This window comes from Ceratotherium simum, chromosome 35 (assembly GCF_057802395.1).
Source record: "Ceratotherium simum simum isolate JZ-2026a chromosome 35, ASM5780239v1, whole genome shotgun sequence".
Taxonomy (NCBI): Eukaryota; Metazoa; Chordata; class Mammalia; order Perissodactyla; family Rhinocerotidae; genus Ceratotherium; species Ceratotherium simum.
The window spans coordinates 9235632-9258047 of record NC_141934.1 but is presented as its reverse complement, the minus strand read 5'-3'; the positions used below and the strand labels follow the sequence as shown (position 1 = coordinate 9258047).

General features: G+C 47.3%; 1 protein-coding gene across 3 annotated transcripts in view; it reads right to left on the bottom strand.

Annotated features, from left to right (window-relative positions):
• Positions 1–3248: 3248 nt before the first annotated feature.
• Positions 3249–22416, bottom strand: part of THOC5 (THO complex subunit 5) — a 33469-nt gene continuing 14301 nt past the window's right edge. For 2 of the 3 annotated variants that reach the window (XM_014787009.2, XM_087423990.1), the window contains exons 10-22: positions 22200–22232; positions 20844–20921; positions 20120–20160; positions 19777–19876; positions 18017–18125; positions 13662–13763; positions 12970–13066; positions 12265–12379; positions 10885–10988; positions 10653–10740; positions 7005–7120; positions 6138–6328; positions 3249–3449 (exon numbers count right to left, since the gene is read on the bottom strand). In XM_014787009.2, coding sequence (XP_014642495.1) covers positions 3386–3449; positions 6138–6328; positions 7005–7120; positions 10653–10740; positions 10885–10988; positions 12265–12379; positions 12970–13066; positions 13662–13763; positions 18017–18125; positions 19777–19876; positions 20120–20160; positions 20844–20921; positions 22200–22232 — 1238 coding nt within the window. In that variant the 3' untranslated portion in view covers positions 3249–3385. The remainder of the gene's footprint in view (positions 3450–6137; positions 6329–7004; positions 7121–10652; positions 10741–10884; positions 10989–12264; positions 12380–12969; positions 13067–13661; positions 13764–18016; positions 18126–19776; positions 19877–20119; positions 20161–20843; positions 20922–22199; positions 22233–22416) is intronic. The other variant, XM_014787011.2, reaches the window with a different exon arrangement.

Genomic DNA, 22416 nt, shown 5'->3' with positions numbered 1-22416 from the left:
CTCCTTATTCAAGAGGTCCCTTCTGCAGGCTGAAACCTGGAGGGCAGGGACAAGAATCTCTCCCCTTTGCTGAGCAGTGCTAGGTGTTGGGCACAGTGCCGAGAGCTGATAATTAATCCCACAACCACCCTGTGAGGAAGGTGTGATTGTTACCCTCAGTGGCAGATGAGGACCTCCAAGGCTTAGAGTGAGTCAAGCAACCTGCCCAGGGTCACATAGCTGCTCAGGGGTGGAACAAGGACCCAGATGGGTCAGGCTGACACTAAGCTGTAACTCTTGACCACTAGAGTGCTCTTGGTGTACTTGTGTTGCTGAAAGGAAGAAATGGCCCAGTGAGAGTGCCAGCCTGAGCTACATTGAGCCTGAAGCCACTCTTGTGAAAAGGAAAGTCTTGGGGGCAGACAGACCTGGCTGGGCTTGCACTCTGGGTGGGCAGCTCAAGAACCCCACGAGCACGGACAAGTCATTTAACCCTCTGAGCCTGTTTCCTCATCTGTAAAAATTGAGGCAATGTGTACCCTTGGCACCTGTCATAGTTAAATTGGTCAGTGATTGTAAAATTATGATTAGCACAGGGCCTGACCCAAGACAGATGCTTAACAGCTGTTCTCAACAGAGAGGATGCTGAACACCAGGGAAAGGACAGAGTTGGGGCTACACAGACAGGGAGAAAGTTCCTTTGGAAGTCTGGCAGCTCTGCCCCTTTCCATGGATAGGGCTTTTAGCTTTGTTTCCCCAGAGTGATCAGCAGGAACACTCTTAAAATAAAAAGGGTCTTTTGGATTTATTTGTAGAGAAAACAGGAGAGGACAAGCTGGGAAGAAAATAAAGGAGAGACCAGAAGGAACACAGAAATCAAGAATATGGATGGTAGCTTTAAAAAGGCAAGGAACCTGGGCTGAGTCCCAGGTGTGGGAGGATGATAGAAAGGGGCTGCAGTCTGGATGTGCCCCAGGGAAGGCCAAGGCCCATTTCAGCTGAGGAAGAAGCCTCAAGCTCCTCCCAAGCCAGGCCCCTTCCTCCTCATCTGCACAGTTAAGTGGCTCAAAGTGGCTGGATTGTCCTGGGCTTCTCACAAGTTTTAAAAACCTTCTCCTTAAGGCCAAAGGATTTTTTTTTTCAACCTGCTCCCATGAAGAGGGAAAATCTCTTCTGGAAGGTGACAGGCTCTGACATTCCCTGCCTAGGAAGCAGGGCCTCCTCCCAGCCCTCACAAGCTGTCTTTGCAACCTTGTCCCAGCTGTCGGAGACAAGCTTTTGTGCTGAGTCAGTTTGGCTGCCTTCCAGCCAAGAACAGAGTGGAGGCTGCAATGCAGGGGCCATTAAAGGAACTATTTTTAGGCCCCATTTCAATCTTATTCAGCACAGGCGGTGAGATGCAAGGCCTGAAGGTGGCCAGACAAAGGGGATGCCGGCTGGAAAAGAGTCCTAGGCAAGTAGGTCAGGGAAAAGACAAGATCTCACTACGTGGAGAGAATGCAGCGCTCAGAGGCTCTCGCTGCTGCCCAAGGTGCAGAAGGCAGAAGAGTGGGAGCTGCTCACCGACAAGCGGGCTCTCCTGCATTATTTGAGGAGTCACCAAGAAAAATGATGGGAAGCAAGTACAGCCACTTCCAAAACAAGACTATGGCAAGGTGCACCTGGGGAGCTTGCTAAAAATACACTTCCTTGGCCCATCTTAGTTCAACTGAGTCCGAAAATTAGGGTGGGGTGTAGAAACCCGCGTTTCTAATCTGCTCCCAGGATGGGTGACCCTCACATACGGTGAAGTTTGAGGACTGCTGGCCTGGAGAGTATCTACCTCTGGAATTCAAAGGAATGAAGTAGGCTGAGGGGAAGGAGAGGCAGACGTAGTGGTTATTTAACAGCCACCAGAGATGCCATTCTCCTTTCCTTCCTGGGCTCAGGCTTCCATTTGTAAAATGAAGGGTCCTGGCAGGGCCAGGAGTCTCCTAGTTCTTCCTCTAAAAACCCTGGTTACTGGCCTGCTCAGTGATCAGCTGAGGACAGGAGCAAACAGGTTTTATACCAGAGGTCCATGTTATCCAACGATAATCAGGAAAAGCCCACTTAGAGTGAAAACACATACACTGGGGACCAAACTTCAAAGTATGTTGTGGCAGAAAATACCTGTTCAATTGGGACTATCATGAAAAGTAAAATTTATGTATATTGAAAGTTGCTAGAGAGTAGAGCTTAAAAGTTCTTACCTCCTCATCCCAAAAAAGTATCTATGTGAGGTGATGGATGTGTTGACTAACCTTATTGCAGTAACCATTTCGCAATATATAGCATATCAAATCATCGTGCTGTACGCCTTAAACTTACACAATGTTATATGTCAATTATACTCAATAAAGCTGGAAAAATAAAATTGATTTCATCTGGTAGTTAGCAAACTAGATTATCCTTGCAACTATGTAATAATTCTCACCTATTTTTACATCTTTATATCTTATTTCTTAAAATGAATAATGAATTGAGTACTGTTTTTTTTGGGGGGATGGGGTATAATTTTTCTGACAAAACTGTCCAAGAACACTTTATGCCATCCTCCACTTCATTTGATTTTTGCAGAAAGGAGGTAATTTTGCAAACATTTTGCAAAACACTTTTAGAAGGTACTACCTATTTCCCCAGGACTTCTCTTAATTCTTTGAGAGTCAAACCACTATCTTTTGAGGCACCTATCATGTCATCACTATGAAGATTCTCCTCTACCTGGTCTCATGGCCAGAGCCTCACTGGACGGTAGCTCTGCATGTGATTCTCCATCACTCTCATCGACTTTATGAAATCCTGCAAGATGTATAACTATTCTTTGTGATGTATTTGTCTTCTATTTGTGTTGCACTGTCAGACATTTATAACATCCAATGATCAGAGAGAATTTGGCCATCAGAGACACTGATGCCAAGGACTAGTGAAGAGTGAGGGGAAGGGAAGGAAGGACTTTTGCTTTTTGTGCTATGCTGACTTTGGCTTCCTCTGCCACCTCCTAACAGCAGGAACTTAGGATAATCAATACCAAGATAAGGAGGACTTCCCAAAGCAGAAAAAAGTCAGGTGAGTGGGACAAGAGGGCAGCATCTCTCCGCAGAATCAGGTCTTTTGCACTCTGCTTTTCTCAGCCACCTAGAGAAAGCCCATCCACAAATACTGTTTCACACTGTACCATGACTGCCACCTGCCCTTCCAGACTGCAAAGCCACCCCCCTCCTCCCCAAGGAGCCACAAGACAAAGGACACTTGGTCAGGTGGCACTTTAATAGGCCAGAAATAAAACACCTGTCTTTGGAGAATATCACGAGCCACAAGTGGGCCAGAGCAGACAGCAGAGACGCAGCACTTGGGGCCTGGGGGAAACAACAGGCTGAGCGGGAGGTCAGCGATGGCTGAAGAATCCTTGAGGATGATTATATTTAAACGGCTTCATCCTGCTGGGACCCCTAAAGAAACAGGAGAAGGGAGATCAGTTAATACCACGCCCTTTGGGCTGATAAATAAATTACAATTCATCCACACAAGGGAATACTATGTGGCTGTTAAGGGAAAAAAAAAGGAATCTGTGAGAAAAGCAGACTGCAGAACAATATGTAAGGTGCGATATTTGTAAAAAATTTATTGCTTGCAAATGCATGAACACAAATCTGGAAGGGCCCTCACTGACAATGGGCACTTCTGGAGACGGGACTTGGGCACCCTCATTTTTATACAACTGTGTGTATATGTTTAACAACAAACATGTTTTATTTCCATTAAAAAAAATAAAGAAAAAAATTTTAAATCTTCTTTTGTAGGGAGACTCCCATGCAGGTAGGAGTCTGGGAGTAAAAAGAATCTGCACTAAGTGCCTGCCAAAAGCAGTGTGCTTTACAGTTCCACCTCTTAGATGCTATTTCTATCACTTTAGAGAGTTTACAGACGAAGAAACAGGCTCAGGGAGGTAAACCGTCTGCCCAACATTATACGGTCAGCAAGTGGCAGAGCCCAAATTCAAAACCAGGTCTGACGCCAAAGCCTGTTGGCCACAGGCAGGCTGACAATCATGGCCAAAGCCTTGACCCCATGAAGCTTAGGTGCTTCAGCTGTAATCCTGGGCCCCCGGGTAAAACTTCACACAGGGTCCTCTCCCACACAACTCCATAGAGAATGATGTCCAGCTAAAGGGCCTCTTTCATTCATCTGCCTATGAATGACATTCAATGGTAACCAGGTGACATGTGCATCTTGGTCTGAGGAAGGGAAGGTGAGAGGGAGTGTGTGTGTGTCAGGGACTGCAGAGATGAGGAGAGAAAGGTTTTTATTCCAACACCACTGCAACTACTTACTTAAGACTTACTCTGCCTGCACTGTACCTGACCCTTTACCTGCTCCATCTGGTTTAATTTCATCCTCCCAACACCACCTGAGGTGGATGCTCTTTTACGGATGAGGAATCTGAAGCTCAGAGGGGCTAAGTATAGACCCTTATTACACAGGTAGGAGCTACAATTTGAACATAGGTCTTTCTGGCCCCAAAGCCTTTGCTGGTAACTGTAATGTCATAAACCTCCCAACACTAGAAGGGTGCAGAGTCATCCGGGCAAGTCATACAGCTGATGGAGAACTCACAGCCTGAAGACACTCAGCCACTGGCAGAGCCAGACCTTGGGTCTCTCGCTGCCCAGGCCAGCACTTTGAAGCCCAGCCCCCTGGCCTGATCCCAGTGGTTAGCTGGACTCCAGGCCAAGAACCTCATATCTCACATCTCACAGTCATGGAGTTAATTGGATCTGAGTAGCCAACGGAGCACCTTCACAGAATGCCCTGACGGAGGAGCTCAGCTTAGGTGACATACAAAGCACTTCAGGAAATGGGTCCTTCGGGAACCATTAGATAGCAGAAAATAAACACTGGCTGTGTGAGAGCTCCCACCCTTGAAATGTGCTACAGCAGGCTGGGAGGGAGGGAAGAGCTGAGGTCTCACACAGACCCACTAGGGAGGGCAAGTCCTACAAGGCACCAACATCTAGCTGCCAGCTCTGCCTCCCAGCAGCCACTCAGGGTCTGGAGCTGGTTATTATCAGACAGCACGATGAACCAGGCCAGGTGGAGGTGCCAGAAGGAGGTGGGAAGATGCTGGGACAGCTTCCAGGACCTGGACTGGCTGTCTGAGAAGAGGGTGAGGGGCAGGTAAGGCATCTTTTAGACTGATAGAGAACAGGGGGATATCCTGATTAGAAACAGATTATAGCCCTTCTCCTTTCCTAGACACCATGCCTCCCCAACCCCTTGCCCAAAAGGGAAGGGATACCTGAGCAGAGTGGACTCGGGAGTTTTGAAACTGATTCTTTAAGCAAGAACATGAGTTAAGGGATGAAAGGGAAAGAAAGGACCCAACACCAAAGTGAAAGTAAAAGTAGCTAGAAGTGCCGTGTAGCTAGAAGTGCCGTGAGCGCAGACACGCTAAATACCAAGCCATCAGGACTTCTGGCATTTCCTGAGGCCCTGTCTGTGCCAGGAAACATTCTGGAAGCTTTACATAGATTATCTCTAATTCATCATGAGCTAGAAGGTAATACTACCACTTCAGCCTTTAGGAAACAGGCTCAGCCGAGCTGAAGTGCCTCTTCCAAGCTCACATGGCTGGTAACAGCAAAGTAGAGACCTGTAGTTTGTGTTTTACTTCAGAGCTGGTTCAGCTGCAATTCTCACAGATGTGTGAGTACCCTAGGAAGAGGAGAGCAAACTCTGGAGACTGGTGGGGATACAAAGAGTTTAAAAAGCTTATTTGGACAGGAAGAAGCAAACTCTATTGTTTTCCACAGAGAGTACAGAAAGTAAAGCTCAGCCAAACCCTCTTAGCTCACGGTCCAGTGTCACTCACTCAGCGGGTGGCCCATCTTCAGGGGGTGTTCGTGAAGAACAACCGGACCAGGCTGGTAGGAAGCAGGCTGCCAAGAAAGTTTCAGAAAGGAGGGAGCAAGCTCTCTCCAGGAAATACGGCCGCAGGATTTTAATTTCCACTGTGAACAGGCCAGTGTACCTGGGAATGCACGTGCCCTCTATGCCAGGCTCTGATCTCTGCCCTAAGTCCCTGTGAGAGGTAGGGCTGGAGGTCCCCAGACCCCCGGTGCTCCTGCCCCTCCCCTCACCTGAAAAGCCGCAGGCACATCTTCTCCTGGGGAAACTCCTTGGGCCCCTCCACGCTGTCATCGTGGCTCTCGGTCTCCAGGTAGACGTCCAGCAGCACGCACAGGCGCTGCAGCTGGTTGGTCAAGAGCTGATGGCTGGGCTGGGGGCCACACAGCTCCTTGTAGCACACGTTGACCTCGCTCTCCATGGCCTATGGGGTGGGAAAGCCAGAAACTCAGCACTACCTTCAGACCAGCCAGGCCTGAGGGCTCCACAAGAAGTGTGGCTGGTGCCTCTGCAGGAGCTGGGCCACACCAGATTAAGCTCAACTGGCCTGTCCTGAGGCTCCCTCTCCTCAAGACAATAGGGTCTTCCTGACTCTGATCCATAACTTTCCCTGCCTCATGCCCACAGCCAAGAAGACTGAGGTGTGTAGAGAAGGAATCTCAAGATAAGATCCAAGTCAGAAGGTATTAGAGTTAAAAACATGCTCCACAGCCATAAGGCTGCTACGAAATCAAATCAACAAGCATAACAATCATTAACAGCTGCAATGATCTCACACATCATCTCCCTCCAGCAATCCTGTGTTCTGAGTTTATTCCCATTTCCACAGAAGCCCAAGATAACAACCTTTCAAGGCAGGTATTTATATTATGTGTTTTATACATGGGGTAAAACCTGTGGACCCCACACTAGGTAAGTGGTTGAGATGGGTCCAGGCTCTTTCCTCTACTATACCATCCAGCCTCCAGGAAATTCTATAAATCCTGGCAGGCCCCTATGTCACAGGAACTATGCCAGTGCCCAAGCCCTCAGGTTCCACCACCACCCACCTCCCCAAGGAGGCTCTCCCTGCTCCTCTCGTCACCCCAGCAGGGCCTTACCCGAATATTGTCATCATTGCTGTTGGTTTTCTCCCCTTTCCAGTTGAGACAGAGCTGGAAAATGGGCGGGATGGAGGAGTAGCCAGGATTCAGCACCACAGCGGCCTGGAGTTTGGCTGGGAAGGGAGGGGAGAGGAGGAAAATTCAGTTCTGAGACCTGGCTTGCCAGCCCTGGCACCCTCCCCACTGGACCCCTGAGGCTAGCTCAGGTGTCTTACAATAACCCAAGGCCTGCAGAGCACATTCTGATACTGACTGACTTTTACTTTTGTTCTAGAACCTCTGAAGTAGAATTGCCAGTTGCAGAATCTGAGGTCCTGTGACTCTGGTCCCTCCGAGGACACAGGTATGTACACCCCCAGCGTCTGGTCCACATTAGGTTTGCCCAAGAGTTCTATTTGCTCCTTTGATGGAAGTTTGTTTTAAATGGCATTTATTTGCCAGTGAGTTAAGGATTTTCCATGTGAAGTCTTACTATCTGTTTTTTCTTTTCAACAATACTGTGTATAAGCCGTTAAATCAGCCAAATATATTTTCTCTATCCTGTTCCTTTTATTGTTATATATTTTGCTATGTGACACTTTTTAATAGCCAACATTTATTGAGTACTTACTGTATTCCAAATACTGTGCTAAACCCTTTGTGCACATTTTATTTCATCCTAACAATGATTCTGTGAGATGGGTACCATGATTATCACTTTCATTTTACATATAAAGAAACTGATAGAAACTTCCCTAAGATCAAACAGTTGCAAAGCAGGAGGGTCGAATTTAACCAGAACTGCCTGATGTCAAAGCTGTGTTCATACTCATTAAATGCAATATCTGTATTTTTGAACATATTCATTTTTTCTCCGGTGATAGCCTTTGCCTTTTTCAACAGGATGACATTTATCCTCTCCGCCAATGGACTAAGTATGCCATTCCTTTTCCATTATTCATGGAGGGGGAGAAACTCTGATTCCTCCAGTCATTCAAGTAACAGAGGACAAGAGAGTGCAGGTTACGACAATTCTTTTTTTTTTTTTTTTTTTATGAGGAAGATCAGCCCTGAGCTAACACCCAATGCCAGTCCTCCTCTTTCTGCTGAGGAAGACTGGCCCTGGGCTAACATCTGTGCCCATCTTCCTCTACTTTATATGGGACGCCGCCACAGCATGGCTTGACAAGCGGTACGTTGGTGGGTGCCCGGGATCCGAACCTGCGAACCCTGGGGCCACTGAAGTAAGTGCGCGTGAACTTAACTGCTACGTCACCGGGCTGGCCCCACGACAATTCTTCCCTGACAGTCACAACAACACTTATTAAAAAGTGATTCCTGGGCCGGCCTGGTGGCTTAGTGGTTAATTGCACGCACTCCGCTACTGGCGGCCCAGGTTTGGATCCCAGGTGCGCACCGACGCACCACTTATCTGGCCATGCTGAGGCCGTGTCCCACAAACAGCAACTAGAAGGATGTGCAGCTATGACGTACAACTATCTACTGGGGCTTTGGGGAAAAAAAAAGGAGGAGGATTGGCAATAGATGTTAGCTCAGAGCCAGCCTTCCTCAGCAAAAAGAGGAGGATTAGCATGGATGTTAGCTCAGGGCTGATCTTCCTCACGAAAAAAAAAAAAAAAAGTGATTCCTTTTGCCACTGTTGTGTTGTTTCTGTCATAACAGTCTGCATGAAATTCTGGATTTATCTCTGTTCACCAATTTTCTGTTTTGTTTTGTTTCGGTGAGGAAGATTCACCCCGAGCTAACATCTGTTGCCAATCTTCCTCTTTGTTTTTTTTTGTTTGAGGAAGATTAGCCCTAAGCTAACATCTGTGCCCATCTTCCTCTGTTTTGTATGTGAGTCACTGCCACAGCATGGCTTGATGAGTGGTGTAGGTCCACGCCTGGGATCCGCACCCGCGAACCTGGGGTGCCAAAGCGGAGCAAACTGGACCTAACCACTACAGCACAGGGCCAGCCCCCCAATTTTCTGTTTTTAATCCATACTATGTTTCCAAACTGACTGAAAACTTAAAAGTTTTCAAACTGATCTGTTATAAAATGATTTAATGATTATATATATTTGGAATTGTTGCTCACTTATTCACCTAAATTTCACTCAGTTTTTCAAATTCTACAATGCATCCAATGGAAATTTTAATTATCACATTCATCCTGCATATGAAGCTAGAATACTTATCTTTCCAAGCTTTTATCTCCTCAATCAGGAAGCAGAAGTGGTGTCTTCCCACCTTTGGGGCTTTATAAATTTCCTGGACTGCATATTTTGTGCCCTTTCAGAATAGTACTCTATGTTGCTTATGGATGAGGTAAAAGTATTTTTAAAAAGGGGAGAGGGAGCCTTGATGGCCTAGTGGTTAAAGTTCGGCGCTCTCACCACTTCGGCGGCCCGGGTTCGCTTCCCAGTCGTGGAACCATACCACCCGTCTGTCAGTAGCCATGCTGTGGCAGTGGCTCACATAGAAGAACTAGAAGGACTTACAACTAGACTATATAACCATGTACTGGGGCCTTGGGGAGGAAAAAAATGTAAAGGAAGAGGATGGGAAGCAAATGCATAAATTCCAAATAGTAGTCACCAATCATGAGGGAGAGAATAAAGTGGGATCAGGGGGCTCAACTGTACCCGAAATATTTAATTTCTTCAGAATATTTTTAAAAAGACACAAATGAAGAGAGAAGGGAAAAAATCGAGGTACAGAAACTCTAACATCAAAGAGTGGAACCTTTCCTTACATTTCTCAGAGTCTTAGAACTACAGCAACTCCCTTGGCACCAAGCCCCCAGGGTCAGATCCTGCGGGCAGTGCCAGGCCTGCCGAGGTTGAGGCCAGACAACAGCACCTGGGAGGCTCCAGCAGGAAGCCCTAGAGAGTCAGATGCTGGGAGAGCTGTGAGGAATCACAGCTTTTCATGCCTCCAAAGTGAGTGCAGGAACTGCAGAGAGGGAGGAAGGTCCTGTAACCCTGCACTTTACAAGCTGAGAGTGACACGTCAGCCCTTCTGTGAAGAGGGGGTAGAACAGGTGTCTGATTCCAGAGAGCAGTAAAGCAAGGGGGCTAAGAGCTCAGGCCCAGAGGTCAGACTGCATTTATAACTAAGCCTTGGGCAGGCCCCATGGCTCAGTGGTTAAGTGCGCGTGCTCCGCTACTGGTGGCCCGGGTTCGGATCCCGTGCGCACATCGACGCACCGCTTCTCCAACCATGCTAAGGCCGCGTCCCACATACAGCAACTAGAAGGATGTGCAACTATGACATACAACTATCTCCTGGGTCTTTGGGGGGAAAAAGAAAAAGGAGAAGGATTCGCAATAGACAGCTCAGAGCCGGTCTTCCTCAGCAAAAAGAGGAGGACTAGCATGGATGTTAGCTCAGGGCTGATCTTCCTCACAAAATAAATAAATAAATAAGCCTTAATTTCCTCACCTATGAAATGGGAATATTACCACCCTCAGGACTGTCATGAGGATTAAATGGGATAAAGCACATGTGTGACTGTATCGCAGAACAAGTCCTCGCTGGACAGTGGCTCTCACAATCATCGGCAGATTCCAGGATCTTTCACTTCCTTTGGGCAACTCCCAGGAATGTTTTATTCTTAGTGCCTCCCCTTGCCTAGAACCACTGTGATCAGCAGAGCAATTACCTGTGCCCCTTTCCACGAGAGCCATGTAGTAGAGGTTGGTGTCCCCAGCCAGTCCTGCCTCCACAATGTCTTTGGTGAAATGCAGCTCCTAGAAGTCATCATAGACAAGGAGTGAATTGCTGGCTCCTCTAGTCAAATCCCTTGCCCTTCTGGTGGAGGGGCAGGAGCTGAAAGGTGACGTGGGCCTGTGGTCCCCAGGACAGTGAGGGTGACCTGTCACTCCTCCACCTACCATGTAATCCTCATGGGGAATCGTCACCCACTTCACCAGGCGAGAGACAACCTTTGCAGGAAAAAGGTACTGACAATCGCTGGTAACTGGTACAATGCCATGTTCTAAAAGAGAGCAACACAGGTGGTATCACAGGTAGAAATCAGGTGCCACAGCTGGGTAACTAGCGTCCTCTGGAGGGCTCAGGTGGCCCTGCCAGCTGTCCAGGTACACCTGGCACTCAGTAGGTGCCCAGGTCAACAGGTGCCAGGAATGCAGGCACACCAACCTGACCTTCACCCAGCGCTATGTGCTTGCGGCCAGACGCAGCACCAGCATTCACGGTGCTTTATCCTCAACACAAATGATGGCCAGCAAAACAAAACCCCCCGGCAGTGACAGTGTCTCTGCAGCAGTGACTGTTAATTAGATCAAATAGCCGAAAGGGCTGTGTTTTCATAGCTGACCTTGATGGATGAAAGTACTGAAGTGTTCTCTGTGTCAATTCCTCTAAGGGAGTGGAACTAGAGAACTGCTCCAGGGTAAATTCCCACTGGCATTTCAAAGCAAATATGCCAACCCAGGAAATGCTGTCCAGGGTGACAATCATCCAACCTTGGGACAAAACAAATTCAGCAATGCTGACGGAGAGCAAGCCCAACGGACAAGCAATGCTGCCTGGAGAGATCAGGGTCCACGTGGAGCACAAGAACTGGCCCAGAGGGGTGGGGTCTCCAGATGGGTCCTGGAAACCTGATACCTTTCCTGACAGTGAATCTTTTAGATCAGAAAGATCTTAACCCTCACTACTCTGCAAATGCCTCGTCGTGGTAAGCCCCTGACAAGCATTTACCGAATAATAAACAAAAAGAAGCCCCCATAAGGCCACCACCTTGGTCAACGGCTCATCAGAATCACCTGGGAACATGAGCAAAACACAGCGGCTCAGCCTCCCCCTGGAGGATGTCAGCTCAGTATGTTTCAGGGGAGGGATGAGAGGGTGGATTCCCGGACAGCTGTATTCAAATAAGCTGAATGTAAGCTCCAGAAAGCATGAATTGGGCTTCTATTTAAATACGTGCAGAATGTACACAAAAGTCTGACATGCACTAACCTAGGTTGAGCTGCTCCTGCTAATCCACTAACTATGCCACCCAGAAGGCTGTGGGCCTCCTCTGAGCTGGCACAGCCCTGATGGACTGAGAGGAGCTCAGATGTCTGCTTGGATGGGCCTGCAGTTCTCTCCAGTGGCCCTGCCAACATCTCTGCTCAACAAGAGCCAGGAATCCAGCCTTCTTTGATTTGTCATCAGGATTCAAGAAATCTGAGTGACAGGCTACATCATTTTTGTCCCTGTGAAGTTGGAGTGGCTCTTAAGCCACAATCCTAACACCAGCTTACCCAGGGATGCAAACTGTTTGTGGAGGGCCAGGCGAGACTGCACCCTGGTCTTCAGCAGTTTCATGGTGGTCTCCATGTGGCTGGCGCTCAGCGAGTGGTCAGCAATCACCGTGTGCTGTGGATGACAGCAAGCAGCACAACTGAGTCCTCCCCGTCCCTTCCTCCAGGCACCGCCTCTCTCCTCGGACCTGCCTGCCTAGGGCAGCCAGGATCACCCACATCTGGAGGTGGGCACCTTATGGGAATGGCAGGGTTTACCTAATGTGCCAGGCCAGATGCTGAGTCCCAGCAGGAACAATACAAGCTGCTGGGTTCTCAAGAGGCTGTGGCCAGCCCCTGAGAAAAAGGAAGGCTTCTGCTAAGGTGCCAAATCCCCTGGGGTTCTGCTTTCACCTCGTTTTTGGCATCTTCGTACACAAGACCGAGGGGTAGCAGAGCCTGCACCCGTATTGCACCCAGAGCAAGGACTCAAGTTACTCTGACCTAAAGGGCTACCAGGCTCAGGGAGAAGGCAAAAGGTACCTAAACACTTATAGGCCTTGGACATTTTAGTGTCCTGAGTGGAGAGAGGACAGATCATAGCCTTGAGGGAAAGCATTCTGCTGGTTTAAAGCCCTCAAAAGCCATTAGAAGCCTTTCTGGAGTCTGTATGGAAGGAGAGGAAGGAGAGCTCCTCAGCCAAGGAGACTGGATCAGTGTACACACCTGGGGCTGCTCTTTGGGGAAGTGGAGGCCACCCAGCTTCTGTACCCACAAATAGGGGTGACCTAGGTCAAGTACATAATCTCTCAAAGTCAAGATGCTGTAAAAAAGAACACAGAATAAAATGATTTTATAAGTCCTTTCTGTGGTGGTCCCAGGATACAGTCCTCCCCTCAACCCCCCGCAAAGAGGCAGATCCTGCAGGTTCAGCCATGCTCACAGCCAGGCTGCCAGCAGAGCCTCTTAACTTTATCAGTTCCCTACCGTGAACTTCACCTCTCCCATGTTCACTTTTCTCTTTTTCCCCTGACAGCCTTCAGCTCATAAGCTAATCTCAACAAAAAGGCAGTGCACTTGATCTCTTCACGGGTCTACCAATTTATAAAATATTAAAAAAGTTTTTAATCCTCAAAGAATTAAAATATTAAACATTTTCATTGCATCATGAGTTCTTATTACGTTCCCCAAGTTTTGATCCTTCTATCCTGTCCCACCCTTCCATGACCTCCATTTGCCTCCTAAGCAGGAAAGGGTGCATGTTCCCTTCTCTTGACACAGCATTCCCTCCTGCCCCGTGGTGCCCCCAACCCTGGCCTCTGACAGGCATCTGGCCCTAACATGTCTCCAGCGTTGGGCCTGAGCCACCAGAAACTAGAAGCAGACATGCTGGGAGCGGAGGAAACAAGCTGACTCACCCAACTTTGTCAAACTGATACTGATTGGCTGGATTTGGAGTTTTCTTTCCATGATCCCCAGGATACAAACAGCTCAGGACTGAGTCAGGAGACAGCAAGTCACTGAAAAAGGGAGAAGACTGCAGTGAGAATGCTGGCCAACACCTTACCTTGAGGCAAACCTGGGCATTTGGGGACGGTAACGCCACCTATCACTGATGATCAATGCCACCATTTATTGAATGCTTCCTGTGGGCCAGAATCTTTATACGCTTGAGGTCATCAGATCCTCACAACTCTATGAGGTAGGGAGTATTATCATTTCCACTTTACAGAGAAGAAACTCATGGCTTTGAAAGATATGGCTTGTCCAAGATCACAGTGCCAGTAAGTGCTGGAGCCATGATTTGCACTGTCTGATCAAAGACTAGTACTATTTTTTTTTTTTTTTTTTTTTGGTGAGGAAGATTTGCCCTGAGCTAACATCTGTGCCAATCTCTCTCTTTTTTTAGCTTGAGGAAGATTAGCCCTGAGCTAACATCTATGCCAGTCATCCTCTATTTTGTATGTGGGTCACCGCCTCAGCATGGCTGATGAGTGGTGTAGGTCTGAGCCCGGATCTGAACCCATGAACCCTGGCCCGCCGAAGCGGAGCACACCGAACTTCACCGCTGCGCCATGGAGCTGGCCCAAAGACTAGTACTCTTCACCACCGAATTTAAAAAAAAAAAACAAAAACCTATCTCTTCAAGAGTTATTTGGTGACCAAGGGCTTACCTCAGGGGAGCAAAGCCATGTGATAGTGGAAATAGAAATAATCATAATTTTCATAGGAGCATAACAGATTCCTTTCTAGCCCAGAAAGAACAAGTGTGCAGCTTTGGTGCTGTGTCTAACTCGCTTTAACCAAATCTCATGCTACTCACAGAAAAAGGTCCCCTTTATAGTCCCAGAAAAAGACATTATCACATGCACTGGAGACAAGGTGACCCAGGGCTGTAAGCAGAGGGAGACAGCGACACCACTGCCATCCATCTGGAATGGTCAGGGCACAGCCTGTAATTAAACTCGACAAGCAGAGAAGAGCTGGGGGGCAGGGAGGAGGATAACGGAGCAATCTGATCACAAAGGTCAAGGCCCATTCTTTCCCTCAACCAGCAGGGGGTTCTCCTTCATCTTTCCAGGGATAGCAGCAGGAGCAACTCAGGCAGAATGGGCTGATCCTGGGGCCTGAACCCCGGAACACCTGCAGGAACTTAACACTGGGGCAGTAGCAGCTTCTGGCTCTTCTGTGTTCTCTCTCTCTCCCAGAGCCTCTCTGCCCCTCAAGGTTCCCTTTCACTGCCTCACATGGAAAACTGGCTAGAAAATAAATAAGAATTGTCAGTATTTTGGCCAATATTTAGTGACTGTTACTAATTGAATCAATCAACCAAAATAAAACAGAACAGCTAAAACTGTACACGATAAGTAAGGGTTTCTAATTGACAAAATTTGATGGAAGAATCAAATCTTGACAAAAATTCCATCTGTAATATGTGGCTCAGGACAACTAAATTTGGTAAAAACAGTAGACATAAATGGGGAGGCTATATATGGTCAGAAAAATATAACACCAAAACAAAAAACTATTCAATTAGTCAAATCTTTGTTATCAAATTTTAACGGAAAAGAAGGGATTAAAAAAACCTTGGTAAAATAAAAATGGAAAATGATTAAAAATAATTTAACGGCTTAATGAAAAACTGATTAATGAATTAAAATACCCTAATGGAGATCATTCTGGAAAATAATTCCTTGAGGAAAACTCAGCAAGGCTGGTATAATTCTGATTAAAATGTTTATATTAAAAACATGAATTCCCTCATGAATTAACAGATCCTGACAACAGTCAACACTAACATCACAAAAATAGAGACAGCCTGTGCCTCCTGATGGAAGCACTCAACATCTATGACGCAGTCCTGCCCCCTCATCCCCTCTAAGAAAATAAAAATGGAATCTGATCAAGCCTCTAAATCTAACTACAATTTACCTGAAATATAGGGGGAGGGAGTAACCCATTAAATTGTACTACAGGGATGCAATCATCAAAATCCAGACAAGGGGAAACCTACAGAGCAAACAATCCACTTTCCTCAACAAATAAAAAGATGGCAGGAACATTCAGATGAAAAGATGCTTGAGGGGCCAGCGCGGTGGCATAGTGATTAAGTTTGCACACTCTGCTTCGGCGGCCCAGGGTTTGCAGGTTCGGATCTCAGGCACGGACCTACGCACCGTTAATCAAGCCATGCTGTGGCAGGCGTTCCACATATAAAGTAGAGGAAGATGGGCACAGATGTTAGCCCAGGGCCAATCTTCCTCAGCAAAAAGAGGAGGATTGGTAACAGATGTTAGCTCAGGGCTAGTCTTCCTCACCAGAAAAAAAAAAAGATGCTTGAGAGAAGCTTCACCCAACTGCAACAACATACGGACCTCACAGACCAGATTCAAAACTCAAACTGTAAAAACAAAACAACTAATAAAAAACACTTACGAGAAAATCAGGGAAATTTGAACTCCGACTGGATATTGGATGATATTAAGGAATTAATGTGATACTGTGACTATACTGAGAAAAGAAAAACAAAACACTATCCCTATGTTTCAGTAGATAAATAAATAAAACCATACAACAGGCTGGTAACTCCAGCGGCCAAAGCAGCCTGTACCTGAGCAAAGGCCTCTGGGCTGGGAGCCTGGAGCTCTAGGCCCAGGGCTTCCATAACTGGTCACATGCGCCCTGGACCTCAGTTTCTCCATCTGTAATATTGGAGGATGAGCTAGACAACATCCGAAGGCCCATAAAGATCTAATCTCGGTTTCAGGGTAGTGTTTCCTTTAGTGCCTCCTCCCTCTTTGGGGGTCAGGGCCCACCCGGCAGTGACAGTAGTACAGTATAGTGGTACACAGGCCTCAGTTGCCCCACTTTGTAGATCGCCTGTGAGAGTTAAACCAGTTGATGATGATAAACACAGCTGTCATTTACCAGTGCTTCACCTATGCTAAGCACTTGACCTGACTCTTCACAAGCACCCTGGAAGGGGACGTTAAAATTAACAACCGCAGAGTGAGGAAACAGACTCGGAGGCCAGGAAGTTTGGCTAAAGATGCACACACAACTATGAGTGGCAGATCTGGGACTCACTGGAGCTCTGACTGTGACTATAACCAGCCTGCAGTACTGCCCCCATCATTGCATGTGCAGAGCTTAATGAGGAGCTGGAGTTAAGCGTGCACTGAAGCCAGCCTGCAGCCCTGTTATTATCAGGCAGGGCATCTGAGAGGTGAGCAAGCAGAACACTCGTGACAAGACATTCCACAATGGCCAGGGCTCTCATGGGGCCCTGGAGCTGCTCACTGGACCGAGAGCTCTGGCTGAGCAATGTAACTGGACGCTCTAAAGAAGCAAGCCCTGGGCTCCCTCTGCTGGGGTCAGGTGGGAACAGAGTCAATTTCATCCAGAGTACCCTTAGGTGGTCAAACAACCCTCTCAAGCACAGAGACCAAGGCTGCAGCCTGAATGGGGCATGGACTGTAAGTGCAGGGTAGAAAATCCTGGGACACCTCACCATCAGACAGCCATGGGAAGAGTCTCACTCAGCTGGCACCAGAACTGTGCCTCCTTCAGTGGCCTTTCTAGAGCCGACATGAAGACTCAGTGGGACCAGGTAGGGGCAGTAGCAAGAGTGCCAGGCCAGGGCAGTGCTCTTGTAAGGGAAGCTATTTCACCCTAGGCCCTCTCAGTCCTCTTCCCGTCTTCCCACTCCTGGCTGTGGAACAAGACTGCCATGGTTGGGCACTTCCTGGGGGTGCTTGACTTGTGTGATCATCATTGTGCCTCAGCTTGCCCTCTTCAAAACTCCCACAGGGACCCAGCCTAGTTCTGCTCCCACTGCCCAGGCAAGGACAACCTGGGATTGAGCTGAGCTGTGAAACGAAAATCCCAGCACCTTGAGACAGACAGAGAAGAGCACGGTCTAAATTTGTCAACCTGATAATGACTGCCAAATCTCATTTTCACATGCACACTCTTTCCACTTGTTGTAAAAAGCTGGGGCTCTGCCCTGCCTACTCAATTTGCTATATACTTATAGTCACTTTTATCACCTGCTATATAGTAAGAAAACTTCACCAATTAAAGCCAGTGAGTGCTTTTTAAATACCAGTGATGTGCCAGGACCTCTAGGCCATGTGGACAGGACAACAGAAGTCAATGCAGCCATGAACCTCCTCAGAGCCTCAGAGGCAAGGGAGGAACCGAGAGCAGCCCAGCACCGAGGCTCTCATCACACCCCTCCCACGCCCCACTCTCCGCTGCTCCTGCCCAATACCCTGCACTGATGGGGGTGATCAGCTCCGTGGCGGTTGTCACTTTGGCTTTGACCGTCATGATGTTGAGGTTCATGAGGTAGTAGAAAGTCAGGTGAAGCACACTGTCATCTGGAGGAAAAGAAGAGATTATTTATGAGTTAAACATGAGAGCAGAGTCAATCGTGTTATAAAAAGGAAAGTCAACGAGGCTTTTAAGATCTTTTACTATAAAAATAAAAACTCAGGGCTGGCCCCATTGGCATAGTGGTTAAGTCCAGCATGCTCTGCTTCAGTGCCCCAGTTCGTGGGTTCGGATCCTGGGCGCGGACTTACATCACTTGTCAAGCCATGCTGTGGCGGCAATCCACATACAAGATAGAGGAAGGCTGACACAGATGTAGCTCAGGGCTAACCTTCCTCAAGCAAAAAAGGAGGACAATCGGCAACAGATTCCTCACAAAAAAAAAAACTCATTGGCAATTTAATGTTGATATAATAAAAAAAGCAGAGTGTCTGTGAATTCTTTGCTACGCCTTCCTCCAAGAGGTGGAGCTTCATTTCCCTCCCCTTTAGTACAGGCTGGACTTTGAGACACTGCTTCTAACAAATCCAATATGGAAAGGGAGCAACCAAGTGATCACCAAGTGGATCCAGGTTAATAGCGCCAGTAATAACACACAGTGATACCACAAACTCCTGATATGTTGTGACGATGAACACCACGTCTATGGTATTCCTCCCCAAAATACATAACCTTAGTGTAATCACAATAAAATACCAGACAAACCCAAATTGAGAGTCTTTTTACTTGTCTTCAAAGGCGTCAAGATCATGAAAGACAAGCAAAGACTGAGGAACTGTCACTGCCTAGAGGAGAGTAAGGGACATGATGACTAAAGGCACTATGAGATCCCTGAACCGAAAAAGGACATTAGTGGAAAAACCAGGGAAATCTGAATAAATTCTGTAGTTTAGTTAATAGTACTGTACCAATAAAATTAACATAGGTTTTGATAATTGTACTGTGGTTAAGTAAGATGTTGACATTAGGGGAAGCTGGGTGAAGAGCACATGAGAACTCTCTATATTATCACTGCAACTTTTCTGAGTCTAAAATTATCTCAAAATAAAATCTTTTTAAAGAAAGGCAAAGAGAGGACCGGTGTGTAGAGTATGTTTCCATTTATGTAAAAAATAAAAGGTGAAGGGGATATACACTTGCATAAAAGCTTCTAAATGCACAGAATACTTCTAGAAAATATGTAAGAAACCTGTCACAATAGTTGTCCTTGGAGGTAAGACCCAGGACCAGAGTCTGGGAGTCCAGGTGGGAGGGAAACTTACATTTGACTATTAACTCTTATACTGCTGGAATGCTTTTCATGTGCTCCTTTATCCACACAAAACCAGTTTCAAAACATACACTCTCCGCAGAATACAAAGTTCTACTTATATTTATTAAATTAAGCACGTTGGTCATATTACTCAAAATCTGCACAGGCTTGCAACTTGTTCTGTGTATCTGACCTGTCAAATTCAGGAATCGGTGTAGTTTTATCAAGCATCCCTTATGTGTCTAGTTTCGTTGCTAGGGTGTCATAGTTATGACTTAGGAAAAAGAAAAATCAAATAAACTCCATACAAAGCAATGAGGAAAAACAGAAATATGAAACCAGAATCTTTTCTTGGGCAAACAGGCCTCTGGCGTGCTGGGCCCTGTGCACCTGCAGGTGACCGAATCTTAGGTACTATGAGATCCCCCAGACCACAGGAGCCAGACCTTTGCACTTCAGGTCCAGCATGACGGACAGTGGGTGCCTCTTCAGCATCTCCTTGCGCTTGTCATCCAACTGAACTCCCAGTGTGGGTCGCCGGCGTTTCTGGACAAAGGAAAGAACAGAGAGGATGTGTACGTGTTGTATGAATCTCCCCTTGCTCTCTCCCTACCGGCCAGGGCCTCAGCACTGCTGCCTGGGACCTGCTGCTTCAGCTAGCAGGCTGCCTGGCTCCCAGTAGCCCTTCTTTCAAACCTCTTTCTTCAGCTTCTAGGGAAGACAGCACCTGCCAAGTAGCAGGCCCCAGCGAAGCTGCTTGGCACGCCCAAGAGAGGAAATGGCTCTCACCGTGGTCTGCTCCTCCTCAGCATCTGAGTCGCTCTCGTCATCTGCAGCCACAGAGAGAAGGCAGCTAGAGGTGAGGGGGCTCCCAAAGCTCCCTAAAGCACCTCATGGGGCATAAAGGGGCCCAGACTCTGTGTCGTTTGCAAATGGGTTTCTTTAGAATAAATGATTTGCTGCTTCTTATTCAGTATAGAAAACATGGTGATCCAAGGAAAAAAGAAAAGAGGAATGACCTATAATCCCACCACCCCTGTTTTTTAAAGTACTTTTTAATGTCATCCTATGGACCACAAGCCCCTTCACTGGTAGTGGTGGTGGTAGCAATAACAGTAATATAAATAACAACAAATATAATAGCACTCATGTAATTTGAGGGGTTGCTATGTGCTGAGGATGATGCTTAAGGGCTTTGCATGCATGACCACATTTAATCTACATAATAATTCTACATGAGCTATTACTGTCCTGTTTTGACAGCTGAGTAAACTGAGGCTCAGAAATGTTAAAGAGCTTCCCCAGGATCAGTGAGCTGGTGAGCAGCAGGGCTGAAATCCAAAGGCAGCGCTTTTCCCTGCCTACCCCTGAGCATTAAGACATTCAAGTCAAGCTCCCTGCTATACAGAACTAGTACTGCTCATTTCCAAAGGACCAGCACGGCCCTTGGGTGGTAACGCGGTGGCCCTGGAACCAGCTATGGGAGTCGTGGGGAGGATCCCAACCACATTACCTTGGGAGTCCTCGGGAGGCTTAAACAGAGCCTTGGCTTCATCCACACTGCCTTCGATCGCCACGGACAACGTCTTATCTGGGAGAAAGAAAAAGCTTCGTATGACAGCCGCTGAGGGAAGGAGCTAAGGTACACAATCTGGCCAGCTCTGGGACTGCGTTTCTTCTGCTTTTGTCACAGCTCCTTACTGACTAGAGGTGGGAGGGCAAAAGCCCTTTCTCCAGATGCAGAGGAACAAGGTAGGAAACTTAAGTTTTTTTTCCATCATTTACTGAGAACAAAGAACCCAAAATGCAGATTCTTAGACAAGCATCATCTGAGACCATGGTGAACGCCTCTCTTTTCAGGCTTACACCAAGGCACAGAAATCTCAATCTAGGGCCTAAAGCCACATGGTACCCTTCTGCCAATTGTCTTAAAGGTTCTCATCCAGAAGCCCATAACTGTCCACATCCCAGAAACAATGGCTCTCACCTGACTAAGTGCTTATTATTCTCTATTCTGCACCACACCAAGCACCTGGCTGGCACCATTACATTTAACTGGGAGGTAGGAGGACAGCAGGTAGGAATTTGGACCCTGCAGTCCAGTCCTAGGCCTGAGTGCCTGCCCCACCAATTCCCAAACACGTGGCCTGGAAAGTTACATTACTGCTCTGAGCCCCAGTTTCCACATTTATGAACTCAGGACTTGACAAATAGCAGCTGCCCAGTCGGGTGGCGAGGACTGAATGAGCTGATGCTTCTAACTTTAATTGTAAAATTATTTTTAAAAAATTAATTTTTAATCTTGACAACAACCCTAAAGGAGCAATACTACTATTATAGCCATTTACAGATGAGAAAATTAAGGCTCAGAGAAGTTAGATACAATAGCCAGGAAGTAGATAAGCTAGGATTCAAGACCAGGTCTATTCAACTTGACCTTAGCATCTCAAGCATGAAGTTAAGCATCCTGTTCCAGACACCAGGCCTGACACCTCCGAGTGACGTCTGGGCCCACCTTTGTGGAACTCCACGGGTCCAGTGCTGGGAGGTCAGACAGGCCACAACCCCTCCTGCTCCATTCAAAAGGGTATACAGATTACAGACAGTCACAGGAGCCTGAAACGGTTTGCCCAACTGCACTAAGCAGGGATGGCAAACTTCCCCGAAGGGGCAGGCCACTGAGACAATACTCCCAGGTGGCTGACTACTACTCTCTCTCTGACAACACTGCATGAACCGTCACCCCTCACCCCAAATAAGCTGGTTGCCCCCATCAATGACTGGCAAATGCCAAACTGTTCTTTTGAGTAGTTTAATCCTGAAATTCTTCAGTAAAATGGGAATGGAAACACAAAAGAAAATTACTCACCCTGTCTAGGGGGCTGGGAGGATTTCATATGAGCTGATGATGGAAACAGGCAGGAGAACAAACGGTAGGGAGAGGTCCAGAAGGACCAAGAAGACACAAGAAGAGAGACGGTAATGTGTCGGTGCTCATGGCTGGGAGGAGAAGCATGCACTGCTGCAAGATATGACTGATGCGGTGGGCTGGGAAGGGGGGGAAGTTTAGGCACTGGGTGAAAGCT